Genomic DNA, 13,850 nt, shown 5'->3' with positions numbered 1-13,850 from the left:
TCCTAAACTGCATACCTAAAATATACAAACTATTCCTATCCACATGCCATTAGAGAGAGGTATAGCTTCTCATCATGGTCTTCCAAAGTAGAAGAATAATGTTAATAGAATTGAGTTAAAACCCAGAATGAGCAACAATTTAACCTACGATTATATTGTCATCCATCAGGAAACCCTGGTTTGGGGGGACTGTCTAATGATACTGTGTGGTTGGGACTTTAAGTGACTATTTAACTAAATGAATAATATAAAAAATTAATTAAAAGGGGCTTCCCTTGTGGCTCAACTGATAAAGAATCCACCTGCAATGTGGGAGACTTGGGTTCAATCCTTGGGTTGGGAAGGTCCCCTGGATAAGGGAAAGGCTACCCACTCCAGTATTCTGGCCTGGAGAATTCCATGGACTGTATAGTCCATGGGGTCGCAAAGAGTTGGACACGACTGAGCAACTTTCAAAGACATACATACATATATTAAGAGGCTTCCCTGGTGGCTCAGTGGTAAGGAGTCCACATGCCAAAACAGAGTGTATGGATTTGATCCCTGGTCTGGGAAAATCCCACATGCCACAAGACAGCTGAGCCCGTGCACCACAGCTGCTTAGCCAGAGCACTAGAGCCTGTGAGCCACAACTGTGCAGCCCAGGTGCTGCAACTACTGAAGCTCTTGTGCCTAGAGCCTGTGCTCCACAAGAGAGACCACTGCAGTGAGAGGCCCCGAGCTAGAGAGTGGCCCCTGCTTGCTGCAACTGAAGGAGGCCTGTGCACAGCAACAAAGACCCAGCAGAGCCAAAAAATAGATAAATAAATCTTAAAATATATATTAAAAATCTTTTAATTTAAAAGAATAGAGATTGAGGGATAATTGGTTTGTTTTGAAGATCTATATAGAAATAATCTGGGACAGAATATTCAAGAAACTTGATTTAGGGACTTCCCTGGTGGTCCAGTGGTTAACAGTTAATGTTTCTAATGTTGGGTGGTGGGAGGGGGGTGCGGTTCAGTCGTTAGTTGAGGAACTAAGACCCCACATACTGCACAGCATGGCCACAAAGAAACAAAACATCCCCCACGATTTCCTTAGCATGCATTCAAGAACTTATAGGCTTCACTTCGTTAAGATTCAGAGACATACAAAACAGAAATTACACATCAGTTGACTGGGTTGTTTAATTATAGTTTCTTTTTAAGTCAATGAGGAAATCATTTTAATAAATTGTTTGATTTATTAGATGATTATTAGAGTACTAAAGTGTGCAAAATAGATTAAGATTCATATTTCATTCTATGAAAATGGAGATTGTCTCCCAGTTAAATATCATTGGAGAATCAATTTGAGGATTTTACTCCTTAGTTAATAACTGAAAGTAAGAAGTACTTTAATTATTTTTTTCCAACTTCTTGTTCTGTTTGAACAAAATGAAATACTAACTTTCACTTGGTATAATTGTCCTGTTTTTATCCTGCCAAAATATATTTATCAGTAAATAATTATTTAAGCCAACTTTGCCATTAGTACATGGAAGTTTTCAATTATATGTTAGATGATATGTTAGGTAGCTGTAAACCAGATTGCTGGGACAGGAGCTTCCCTGGTGGTTGAATGGTTAAGACTCTGCACTTCCACCTCAGAGGGCACAGGTTTAATCCCTGGTCAGAAAACTAAGATCCCGTGCTGCACAGCTTGGCAAAACAAACAAACAAACAAACAAGCAAGGTCAGACAACTTCCTCACTCCCCCCCTCTTTTTAAGACATTATAAATTAGTAAATTTTAATTCAAGAAGCACAGGTTACATGGTAAAATTTTTGTTTTAGATCATTTACATTAGAAATGGTAAGCTATTAAAAATACTAGGAGCCTTTCAGTTCAGTTCAGTCACTCAGTCGTGTCCGACTCTTTGCGACCCCATGAATCGCAGCACGCCAGGCCTCCCTGTCCATCACCAACTCCCGGAGTTCACTCAGATTCACGTCCATCAAGTCCGTGATGCCATCCAGCCATCTCATCCTCTGTCGTCCCCTTCTCTTCCTGCCCCCAATCCCTCCCAGCATCAAAGTCTTTTCCAATGAGTCAACCCTTCGCATGAGGTGGCCAAAGTACTGGAGTTTCAGCTTTAGCATCATTCCTTCCAAAGAAATCCCAGGGCTGATCTCCTTCAGAATGGACTGGTTGGATCTCCTTGCAGTCCAAGGGACTGTCAAGAGTCTTCTCCAACACCACAGTTCAAAAGCATCAATTCTTCAGCACTCAGCCTTCTTCACAGTCCAACTCTCACATCCATACATGACTACTGGAAAAACCATAGCCTTGACTAGATGGACCTTAGTTGTTAATAAAAAGTAAACTAAGTTTGATATAGTGATAAAACAAGTGGTTATGAAATACCTTGTGACTAGGAGAACTTTCTGACTTCCTCACTCAACAGAGTTTGTAAAGAAGTAACCACTCTACAAGGAGGAGAAGCCTGATAACAGGATGACAGCCCACTAAGTCTTTGTGCCTGTGTATTAAGTTTCTTCAAAGTCTTTAATACATAACTAAAATGAATAACTGAGTTGGTTAGCATGGATTTTAGATATTTTTCAAGACTGATATCAATGACAAATAATCTTATTAATTAAACATTAATTTGAAAGATCCTTTAAAATATATTGTTATAAACTTCATTGTTCACAAATGGACATTGTGTCGGGAGCTAATTAGGTCACTTTTCAATTTTTGAAGATTTTTTTTTTTAAATCACAGGAAACAAATAGAATGAACCAGTAATTATCTCTACTATTGATGATGAGAAAGGCAATAGATCATATCAAAATCTTTGTTTTTTAAAATTATTGGATAATTTATATACAGTAAAATTCACCCTCTTTAGGGTACAGTTCTGAGTTTTGACAATGCATACAGTCATATAACCAGCACAATGCAGATATGAAACATTCCCATCACCTTTGACAATTCTGTTGTACCCTTTTGTAATCAAATCAGTTCCTCCACCCTCCTGCAACCTTGGATCTAGTTTTTGTCCTTGTGTGCTTCAGTACTTTGGCCACCTGATGCGAAGAACTGACTCATTTGAAAAGACCCTGATTCTGGGAAAGATTGAAGGTGGGAGGAGAAGGGGATAACAGAGGATGAGATGGTTGGATGGCATCACCAACTAAATGGACATGAGTTTGGGTAACGTCTGGGAGTTGGTGATGGACAGGGAGGGCTCATGTGCTGCAGTCCATGGGGTCGCAAAGAGTCGGACACAACTGAGTAACTGAACTGAATTGTGCTTGCCTTTTCCAGAATGTCATATGGAATCTTAAATGTGTGGCATTTTTTTATTATTTTTGGCTTCACGGGGTCTTCCTTACTGCGTGTGGGCTTTCTCTAGTTGTGGGTGAGCAGGGCCTACTCTAAGTTGTAGTGTGTGGGCTTCTCATAGACTTAAGGCACCTGGGCTTCAATAGTTGCAGCACATGGGCTTGGTAGTTGTGGCTCTTGGGTTCTAGAGCACGGGCTCAGTAGTTGTGACCCACGGGTTTAGCTTCTCTGTGGCTTGTGAAATCTTGTGGACCAGGGATTGAACCCATGTCTTCTGTATTGGCAAGGGATTCTTACCATGCCACCAGGGAAGTCCTCCAATGTTTTAAGTTGGCTTTCTTACTAACACACATGCAAGTGTCCTTAGTTCATTTCTTGAGTGTTGTAAAGACAGATTTACCACAGTTTGCTTATTTATTCACTGATTGAAGGTCAATTGTGTATTTTCCAGCTTTTGGTAGTTATGAATAAAGCCTCTGTAAACATTCATGTACATACGTGTTGCTGATTCACATTGATATATCAGAAAAACCATCACAATATTGTAATTATCCTCCAATTAAAAAAATAAAATTTTCATTTGCACGTTTCTGTTAATGTAAGTATTCTTTCCACTTGGGTAATTACCTAGGAGTGTCATTGCTGGGTCATATGGAAGTGCTGGTTTAACTTTATAAGAAACTGCCATGGCTACTAGTGAGTAACTTAGTCACTAGTTTGTGGTAGATGCCGAATATAATTTCAGATTACCCATTGTGAACAATAAGAGTCAATGATATTTTGTTTAAAACTGTAATTATCACTTCCTAGCTGCAAGTCGTATTGTGGTTTTTACTATATAGATTCAAACTGTGCAAAAGAGAATTGAATTTCTTAAAGGTTATTATTTTACTAGTGTTACTGGCCAAGATTTTTAACTTGTTAAACCTAGGTTTCTCTTCTACAGAATGGTAATATTAATCCATACCTTACGTATATTATTATTATTTTTTTTTTGCAGAAGAGCATTCTCTTTTGTAAAATGTTGATAAATTATTATTACCTCACAGTGAGGGTTTAATGAAATGCTGCATGGAAGGTGCTTACCAGAGCACCAGGCACAAAGTAAAGGTTAGCTATAAAAAAAGAAAAGGTATTTGTTTGAAAACCAAACCTAAGACTATAATTTAAATATGGCTATCAAAATTCAGCAAGCACAAAATTGGTTCATTTTATGACAGGGAAACATTCTGCTTTTTGCATTACTGAAATTTGCCAAGGCTAAGTGGTCTTTGGAATCAAATATAAAGAGTTTTCCTGACACAGTGAATTTTAAACAGACAGGTGAAGTTTGTGAAGGTCATAAAAGGCAATTCCGGTGTCTTCTCTTTGACTCCTTTTCTCCATGTTGTAATTGTCTGTTCATGCCTAATATGCAGATTCTTTTATTAAGAATTAAGTTGATAAGTCTACTTCCCGATGAGCCTTATCTGAATGTGTAATAATAGTTCCCGCATACCACACCTTGAGTGTTTCCTACCTGCCCTGATATTAAGCAGTTCCTAAGCAGGTGCAATTGAGTCAGAGCTTTAGGCTGCCACTGAGTATCAAGTCTCTGCCCCAGCAGTTCTCCAGGTTGGTTCCTATAGTGTAGTCCCAGACCAACAGTGTCATCATCACCTGGGAGCTTGTTAGAAGTGCAGATTCTGGGGTTGAATTCAACTCCTGAGATAGGACCAGGCAGTGTGTGTTTTAAAATTCCATCCAGATGATCTGGTGTGTGAGAACCACTGCATCTGGACACAGCAAGGAGGGGTTTGGAAACACGGCTTTCAACTGTGAGAGTGATGTCTATAGCCTGTTACTTCATTGTAATTTTATACATATTTTAATTGACACTTTCTGATTTTTCAGGACTATGAGAAATTTTGAAAGTACTGATAAATGATATAAACTTATAAAGATATATAAAAATAAGTAAACAGTGCTCTGAAACCACATAAAACTTGGTGTCCTTAGGAAATTTATGAGTAGTAGTTATTCACCCTGCACCAAGGTCAGTGAACTGTGCTAAAATAGAAAGTCTTCAGTGGCAAAATAGCATTTGAGATCTTTCAAAATGACATTTTAACATCTTAAGCCTGTGAATCCTGAATCTGTAAACCTCTTTGGTCCAGAGCATGGACCCAGTTCAAGTGGAAACAAACTGTTTTCATGTTGGCTTTTTTAGAGCATTACTAATAGTTAAGGAATTGGTCAGTTTATAAACTGTCCTATTCCCAAGTGTATTTCTAGTACATTTGATGCTTCTATGAGCTTTTATTGTTGTTTGCTATAATAAATAGACATCTCTCCATCCTCACATACTTGGTCTTTTGAAAAACACTCTAGCAACCCTCCTCTGGGGAGGAGTGGCATATTATGCATGAGGTTGTCTGTGAGCAGTGAGGTCTGAGAAGGTCCTGAAGTAAGCAGTGCATCATCAGAGCTCCCTCCCGGCTGACCTGTGGCTGCGAGAGGCTTTAGAGCCGGGAGAGATTTTATCACATGAACTTTAAAAGAGTAGAGCCAAATATTTTCTTATCAAACCAAAGTAGACTAATTTTCAGTATATATGAAATGATGTCCACTGATGACGGTAAGTAGTTTCATTTTCTAGTGTATCTTTTCTCTCTTTTTTTTTTTCTCCCCCCGGTTTATGTGGGTCATTTTATAACAGCATGCTTAAAGGGCATGAAAGTTGCAGAGTTTGGTTTAAGTTAAGAATAAGATTCACATTATTTTTCAACTTTAACATTAAAATATGTACTCTATTTATGGTTTCTGCTTCTTCCAGGAGGCTGTTTCTGGGTTAGCAAAATACAAGTTTAATAGTTCTGTTTCTCTGACTCATTCTTACTAACATTAGAAATTTGAAAATTTAGTCACTGACGGGAGGATGCAGAGAAAGAAAATCAGAGTTTTCTCTTTTTTTCTTTCATTACTGGTGTGAACAAAGCTAAGAAATATTTGCTACTAAACATTTTCAAGTACTACTGCACAGAATACTGTTCTGTTCAAGCAAACAAATCATCCACCGTCCCATCTTCTTGTTTTAGCAAAGTTCAGGCGAGAGAATATTACCTGCTTTTCAATATGAGATAGCAAATAGAGACAGGCATGGAAGTATTTTTGTTGTTAGTGGTATTAAGCCATCATTTTTCTCCTCCAATATTCTGGAGTGTATTAATGAAAATTGATTCTTTCAAAGAGGAATGAAACTCTATGTGGTAGAAATGTAATCATGTGACAGGAAATTTCTGCTAAAAGTATTTTTTAAAACTGAGATGGGTTTAATTCTGTGATGCTATTTTCCCACTGTCTGCATGGATCTGTTAACCTTCCTGAGGAATGTCTACACTGCTGTCTACACTGTTAAATAAAATGAACTGAACCTTAAAACAGGTAGTCTTCATAGTTTATCAGGATTCTTTTCCTTGCGGTGTCGCTCTTCCTTCTTTAGGTCTTGGGGGGCGGCGGGGGAGGGGGGTGGGAGTTGCACTGAGTATGGAAGTCCAAGGGTGGGGCTGGTCACAGTTCTGCAGCCAGGAAGCTGAGGCTCCCTCCTGCAGCTGCACAGTCTTGGCTGGCTCTTTTCCCAAGTTCTAGTAGTTGCTAGAGATTGAGTAACCCACTTCATGTCTGCCTTGGCTCCCTCCATTATCCAGGAAGAAGCCTCAGTTCCTTTGCAGGGGTTCTACTCTTCTTGCATAAAGTTTAAAGTTTTTGTGATCTCCACATGGTTTACCATCACACTCTAAACATGAAATTTTTTTAAAAAGCAGCAAAAGGGAAGTATTTCCTTTCTCGGTTAGTGAATTCTTTCTTTCTCTGACACAACATCTGTTTCCTCTCATTACACCTTCAAATAGTTAAGGATCATTGGAGAGAAGTGCTACTCGAATTTTCTGCTCTAATGGACAACTTCCTATAGTGAGGGGCCACTGTAAGTGTGGGTTTTAGAAGTTCCTTTTATGGTTTTTAAACTGAAAAGACAGTAATGTAGCACTTCCTGCCCACACCACTGGTTATCTGGTGTATATATTATTTGTAAAAAGTTTTATCTTTTTTTAAATGACTTGAAACTTTCCTTTTTAAAAACTTTTGCTTGTAGACAAACTCACATGAAAACTGCAGAGAAAAATGGAACATGAAGAATGACTCTATGGGAAGTATTTGTCCATCTTTGCAGGAATGATAATATGGTTTTCATGCAAATGATATGTAAATTAAATTGTAATTCAAGATTAAGATTTAAACCTGTACCCCAGTGTTCATCACAGCACTATTTACAATAGCCAGGACATGGAAGCAACCTAGATGTAAACTGACAGATGAATGGATAAAGAAGTTTGGAATATTAGTCAGCCATTAAAAGGAACTGATGAGGTGGATGAACTTGAGTGTATTATACAGAGTGAAGTCAGAAAGTTCTAATGAGGCGGATGAACCTAAGAGCCTGTTATACAGAGTGAAGTCTACTAAGAGAAAGAGAAAGACAAATATCATATATTGATGATATGTATGGAATCTAGAAAGATGGTACCGATGAACTCGTCTGTAGGGCAGCAGTGGAGATGCAGACATAGAGAAAGAGCTGTGGACAGGGTGGGACGAATTGAGAGAGTAGCATTGGAACATATACATTACCATATGTAAAATTAGATAGCCAATGGAAGCTTGCTGTAATATACAGAGAGCTCAAATCTGGTGCTCTGTGTCACCCAGAAGGGTTGGATGGGATAGAAGGTGGGAGGGAGGTTCAAGAGGGAGGGAATATACATATAGCTATGGCTATTATATTCATGTTAACATATGGCAGAAACAAACACAATATTGTAAAGCAGTTATCCTCCAATTAAAAATAAATAAATTTAAAAAAATAAAAATGGAGATAGGAGTCAAAGTCTGAGACTCTTAATAAGGGTCAGATTTGGTGTGTAGGTTGGGGGATATAGAACTGAGACTCTTGGCAGTGGCAGCGCTATGTGGGGACCAAAACACTTGGTAAAAAACCGCTTAATGTTGTGACAGGCTTTTTTGTTTTGTAAGGGTAAAGCTGCAATTCTGAGGTGGTGGTAGTAGGGAAATGGTTTGAGGGGAGTTGGAAGAGAGCTGGCTCAGTAACATAGCCAAGATCTAACATTAGGGAGAAAAAGCATCTACTAAATAACACATATTGTTGTCTTCTCTCTATGTCTCATTAACTGATATTTCTACCATTTAATGGACTGTGTCTCACTTTCAAACTACTTCCTCTATGTTAACAAATTTTAATTAAGAAAAAGCACTTTGGGGCAGTAAGTACTGGGAAAGCATGAGCTTTCCTTGCTCCTCCCTCTATTCCCCCAAATATGTTATTAAGATGAATTCTACAAGCTTGGCAGCCTGCTGGGGCTAAGGAGAAAGATGGCTTAATCAGTAAGCTAGAAGAAGCCAGCTAATATTTTATCTTGTGTCCTCCTCATCCTTTTTTGTTGCTTGTTTTTTAATTGTAATTTCCCTTTGTTATTTTCTAGTCTTTAGCAGAAACTGGGAGAATTAGAGGAGGTGGCTGTATCCATGTTTTTTAGAAAATTAATATGGGGACAGCAAAAGACCTTTTGAGAAGTAGTTTACAATGTTAAGAAGCAATTAACAAAGCATAATAGACATTCTGTGTAGGTGTTGCTTGTCATATGTCAGGCAGTGTACTTCCCATTTCTTTTTAATCCCCATAGCAGCACTATATGAGACTGGCATTGTGATTATATCTGTTTTATAAACAAGGAAACGATGCTTAGGCAGGTTGAGAAATTTGTTCAAGGTCACATGGCTAAATGTGATAGAACCAGGAGGCAAATCAGAATTTCATGCTACCGCCCATCCTTTTAGCCCCAATGCCACTGGGTCAGGAGTTTGAGGCAACAAGCAACAACCATGGAGCGTTTGAGGAAGTTACCCCAGGAAGACTCCAAAATGTAGGGAGAAAGTGAACTTTTTGCTTTTATGCAGAATGAGAACTTATGTGTTAAAGAAGAGTGTTGGGCTCTTCAAGAGCTAGGAACTTGAACACGTTTAAGACAGACATCAGAAAAATACCTTCAATTTTCTTATGGAACCTATAAAAGTGAAAGTGTTGGTTGCTCAGTCATGTCTGACTCTTTGTGACCTCATGGATGTTGCTTTGCTGGGCTCTTCTGTTCATGGAATTCTCCAGGCAGGAATGCTGGAGTGGGTGATCATCCCCTTCTCTGAGGGATCCTGCCAACCCAGGGATCAAACCTGGATCTCCTGCATTGCAGATGGATTCTTTATCATCTGAGCCACCAGGCAAGCCCCATGGAACCTATTCACCTTTTATTCAGCATAAACTTGTGAGGAGAGTTTCGGGGGAGAGGGAGAATGTTTTGAGTTTGATGCTTACTGCTAGTAGAGCAAACGGACTTAACTAATGTAAAACATTTTTAACAAATAATTTTCTGATATATTTAATTGTAGCAGATATTTCTCATATTCTGGGTATTATAATCTCATATTTTGGGATTATAATTATATTTCTATATATAATTATGTTACGATATATAATATATAATTATATGCAGAATATTAATATACAGAATATATAATTATATTATAATTCCAATATCCCCTGGAGTAATATTAATATAACCAGCTTGGAAAAGACTAGGATTAAAAATAAATTCTCTACCCCACTTAGAACTCCCTAAAATCCAGTCCACAGATAGGCTGGCATAGATCTCGTAAGGTACAGTTGTCCTTAGGTATCTGCAGGGGACTTCCTGCAAATTCCAAAATCCAGGGATACACAAGTCCCTTATATCAAATGGCATAGTATAATCAGCACCCAGGATCCACAGCTTCTGTGTTCTCGGATACAGACAGCTGGACTGTACTTTCACTCTGTTTCTTAGTTTATCTGAGTATCTGTCTATTCTTGAGGGAGATTTTCATTTGTTCACTTTAAGCTGCTTAAAACTGAGTATCTCATCTCTACTTGAGGCGAGATTTCATTTGTTTTGCTTTTAGCTGTTTCAGAAAAGATTGTGTTAGTTCAAGCACTGAAATAAAGGATTGTATTAGTTATTCCAACTATCAAATTCAACCAGGTTCAAGTCACTGTGATCTGAAATTGGTGGTAATTTCAATTGGTGGGGTCGTTTTTAAGAAAGGGATTTAAAGTCTTTTTATTATGAAGATTGTATAACAAGTGTGCAGAAAGTTCGGAAAGTTGAGAGACAAAATCACCTATTGCCCCACCATCCCCAAAGTTCAGTTCGGTTCAATCGCTCAGTCGTGTCTGACTCTTTGTGACCCCAGTGGCCTGCAGCACGACAGGCATCCCTGTCCATCACCATATCCTGGAGCTTGCTCAAACTCATGTCCATCGAGTTGGTGATGCCATCCAACCATCTCATCCTCTTTCGTCCTCTTCTCCTCCTGCCCTCAATCTTTCCCAGCATCAGGGTCTTTTCAGATGAGTCAGTTCTTCCCATCAGGTAGCCAAAGCATTGGAGCTTTAGCTTCAGCATCAGTCCTTGCAATGAATATTCAGGACTGATTTCCTTTAGAATTCACTGGTTTGATCTCCTTGCAATCCAAAGGACTCTTAAGAGTCTTCTCCAGTACCACAGTTCAAAAGCATCAATTCTTCGGCGCTCAGCTTTCTTTATAGTCCAACTCTCAGATCCACACATGACTAAAAACCATAGCTTTGACTAGACCTTTGTCAGCAAAGTAATGTCTCTGCTTTTTAATATGCGGTCTAGGTTGGTCACAGTGTTTTTTCCAAGGAGCAAGTGTCTTAATTCATGGGTGCAGTCACCATCTACAGTGATTTTGGAGCCCAAGAAAATAAAATCTGTCACTGTTTCCATTGTTTCCCTATCTATTTTCCATCAAGTGATGGGACCAGATGCCATGATCTTCGTTTTTTTAATGTTGAGTTTGAAGCCAGCTTTTTCACTCTCCTGTTTCACTTTCATCACAAGGCTCTTTTGTCCCTCTTTGCTTTCTGCCATAAGGGTGGTGTCATCTCCATATCTGAGGTTATTGATGTTTCTCCTGGCAATCTTGATTCCAGCTTTTGTTTCATCCAGCCTGGCATTTCACATGATGTACTCTGCATGTAAGTTAAATAAGCAGTGTGACAATATACAGCCTTGATGTACTCCTTTCCTAATTTGGAACCAGTCTGTTGTTCCATGTCCAGTTCTAACTGTTGCTTCTTCACATGATGTACTCTGCATATAAGTTAAATAAGCAGTGTGACAATATACAGCCTTGATGTACTCCTTTCCTAATTTGGAACCAGTCTGTTGTTCCATGTCCAGTTCTAACTGTTGCTTCTTGACCTGCATACAGATTTCTCAGGAAGTCTGATATTCCCATCTCTTGAAGAATTTTCCATAGTTTGTTGTGATCCACACAGTCAAAGGCTTTGGCGTAGTCAATACAAAAAATCCCCAAAGTACTTTCCTATTAATAGGTATTCAGTGTGCTGGGCCCATTGATAAGCAGTGGGGATACATAAGAAAGCAAACAAGTGATGATCTATGCTCTCTTCGAGCAAATGGACCACCAAAGATACAAACAAAAAAAATACAAGATGGGAAAATAAGACTGTGTGCATAATGAGCTGTGGGAGCACATGGGAATGCAGTTTTGTGATTTGAGGATGTATCAGTAATGCTGAGGTTTAGGGAATTAAGAAGTCGACGTCGTGGAATGGGGAAATATGGGGGAAGGCATATTTAGAGGATTCTAGGCAGAAGGAGGTTTTCCCTTGTGGCTCAGCTGGTAAAGAATCCGCCCACATTGTGGGAGACCTGGGTTTGATCCCTGGGTTGGGAAGATCCCCTGGAGAAGGGAAAGGTGAAATGTGTAAAGTTTCCGGAATAAGAAACCACAAGGTCTCTCATGTTATGTGACCCATAAGCAGTTTGGTATGGCCACATTTTAGACTGTGGGGAAGAAAGCTGGCTGAAGAAGGTGCAGATGGTGAAGTTTCCAATATCATGTCCTGTTTCTGCTTAATACAAAGATCGCTTAATATAAAGTGGGGACTCATAGAATGACAGTATTGTGTGTTTCCATGTATTCAAAGGTGTAAAATTGTAACATAATAAAGATAAAATTTTGTTTAAAATTAAGAAAAGAAAGATTTAAACCTGAACAGTTTTCCTTAGACACTGGAATACCATTCATTCATAAAAAGGATTTTTCCTAGGTGCTTATCGCTCTGTTAGTCTTCTTTATTCTGTGCTATTTCATATATATAAACTCAAAGCTAAGTTTTAAAAAAATTTATTTTTAAAATTTTACTTTGACTGTGCTGGGTCTTTGTTGCTCCGCGGGCTTTTCTCTGGTTGTGGAGAGCAGGGGCTACTCTTTAGTTGCAGTGTGCCGGTTTCTCATTGTGGTGGCTTCTCTTGTTGCGGAGCAATGGCTCTATGGTGTGCAGGCTTCAGTAGTTGCCGCATATAGGCTCAGTAGTCGCGGCTTCTGGGCTCTAAGAGCACAGGCTCAGTAGTTGTGATGCATGGACTTAGTTGCTCCGCAGCATGTGGGGTCTTCCTAGATCAGGGGTGGAACCCGTGTCTTCTGCATTGGCAGGTGGACACTTTACCACTGAGCCAGCAGGGAAGTCCAGGAAGCTAATTTAAAAAAAAAAAAAACAAAAAACATTTATTTTTAGTTTGCTGTACTGGGTCTTACTTGTGACATGAGGGATCTAGTTCCCTGATCAGGGATTGAACTGGACCCCCTGCATGGGCAGCAGAGAGTCTTCACCACTGGACCACCAGGGAAGCCCCACAAAGGTAATTTTTATTGGTCTGAAATATATTTTTGAAGGTCTTCATCTGATTTAAATACATTCTCTAACTTATTCCTTCCCGCAGTCCCTGTTAAGCCCTGTTCAGATCAGACCCTTCTAAGGGTTTTTCCTCTGCTAATTGACCCAAGATCTGTAGTTTTTAAGTCATATCTTGAAGCAGGCCACAGAAAAGTGCCTCTGAGAAGAAAAATAATGTTAGTCATGGAAGTTAGTTATTCTGCATGGTGATTATTAAAACTTAGCCTGGGGAAGAACTCTCTTTCTTCTTATAAAAAACCCCTAAGCCTTTGTAGCCTGCTCATCTCTATGTCATTATGTAGTAACCATTACTTCTTATACTCAGGCCTAAAACTAGTCTTCTTGAATCTTTTAGTCTTCTTGAATCTTTTTTTCCTCTCCCCAGTCTGTCAATCCAATCTGTCCATCAGTCCTGCTTTGAAAGATATAAAACTGACCACATGTTAATGCCTTCATTGCTACTCTTCTGGTTCAAGTCATGCTCAACTTTTCCTTGGATTATTAACCTCTTAAACTCTGTTCTCTGCCCAGCAACCTGAGTACTCCTTTAAAACAGAAAGCACTCCACCACTCCTTTCTTGAGACTAAGAAATTCAGAGAATAGTTTACATGAAGAAAATTGTGGCAAGATGAAGAGAAACTATTTAAGGTATTTTGCTAAGTTC

At 39.0% G+C, this 13,850-nt stretch overlaps 1 protein-coding gene across 10 annotated transcripts in view; it reads left to right on the top strand.

Annotated features, from left to right (window-relative positions):
• Positions 1 to 13,850, top strand: part of FGD4 (FYVE, RhoGEF and PH domain containing 4) — a 289,247-nt gene that overhangs the window by 121,250 nt on the left and 154,147 nt on the right. The window contains exon 1 of one of the 10 annotated variants that reach the window (XM_069585364.1): positions 5,615 to 5,928. The exons of the other annotated variants lie outside the window; for them this stretch is intronic. Within the exon in view, the coding sequence (XP_069441465.1) occupies positions 5,838 to 5,928 (91 nt within the window). The 5' untranslated portion in view covers positions 5,615 to 5,837. Of the gene's footprint in view, positions 1 to 5,614; positions 5,929 to 13,850 lie in introns of those variants that run through there. 10 annotated transcript variants of the gene reach the window in all.

This window comes from Ovis canadensis, chromosome 3 (genome assembly GCF_042477335.2).
Source record: "Ovis canadensis isolate MfBH-ARS-UI-01 breed Bighorn chromosome 3, ARS-UI_OviCan_v2, whole genome shotgun sequence".
Classification (NCBI taxonomy): domain Eukaryota; kingdom Metazoa; phylum Chordata; class Mammalia; order Artiodactyla; family Bovidae; genus Ovis; species Ovis canadensis.
Note: the sequence above shows the minus strand (reverse complement) of the source record. Positions and strands in the feature narration are given on the sequence as shown.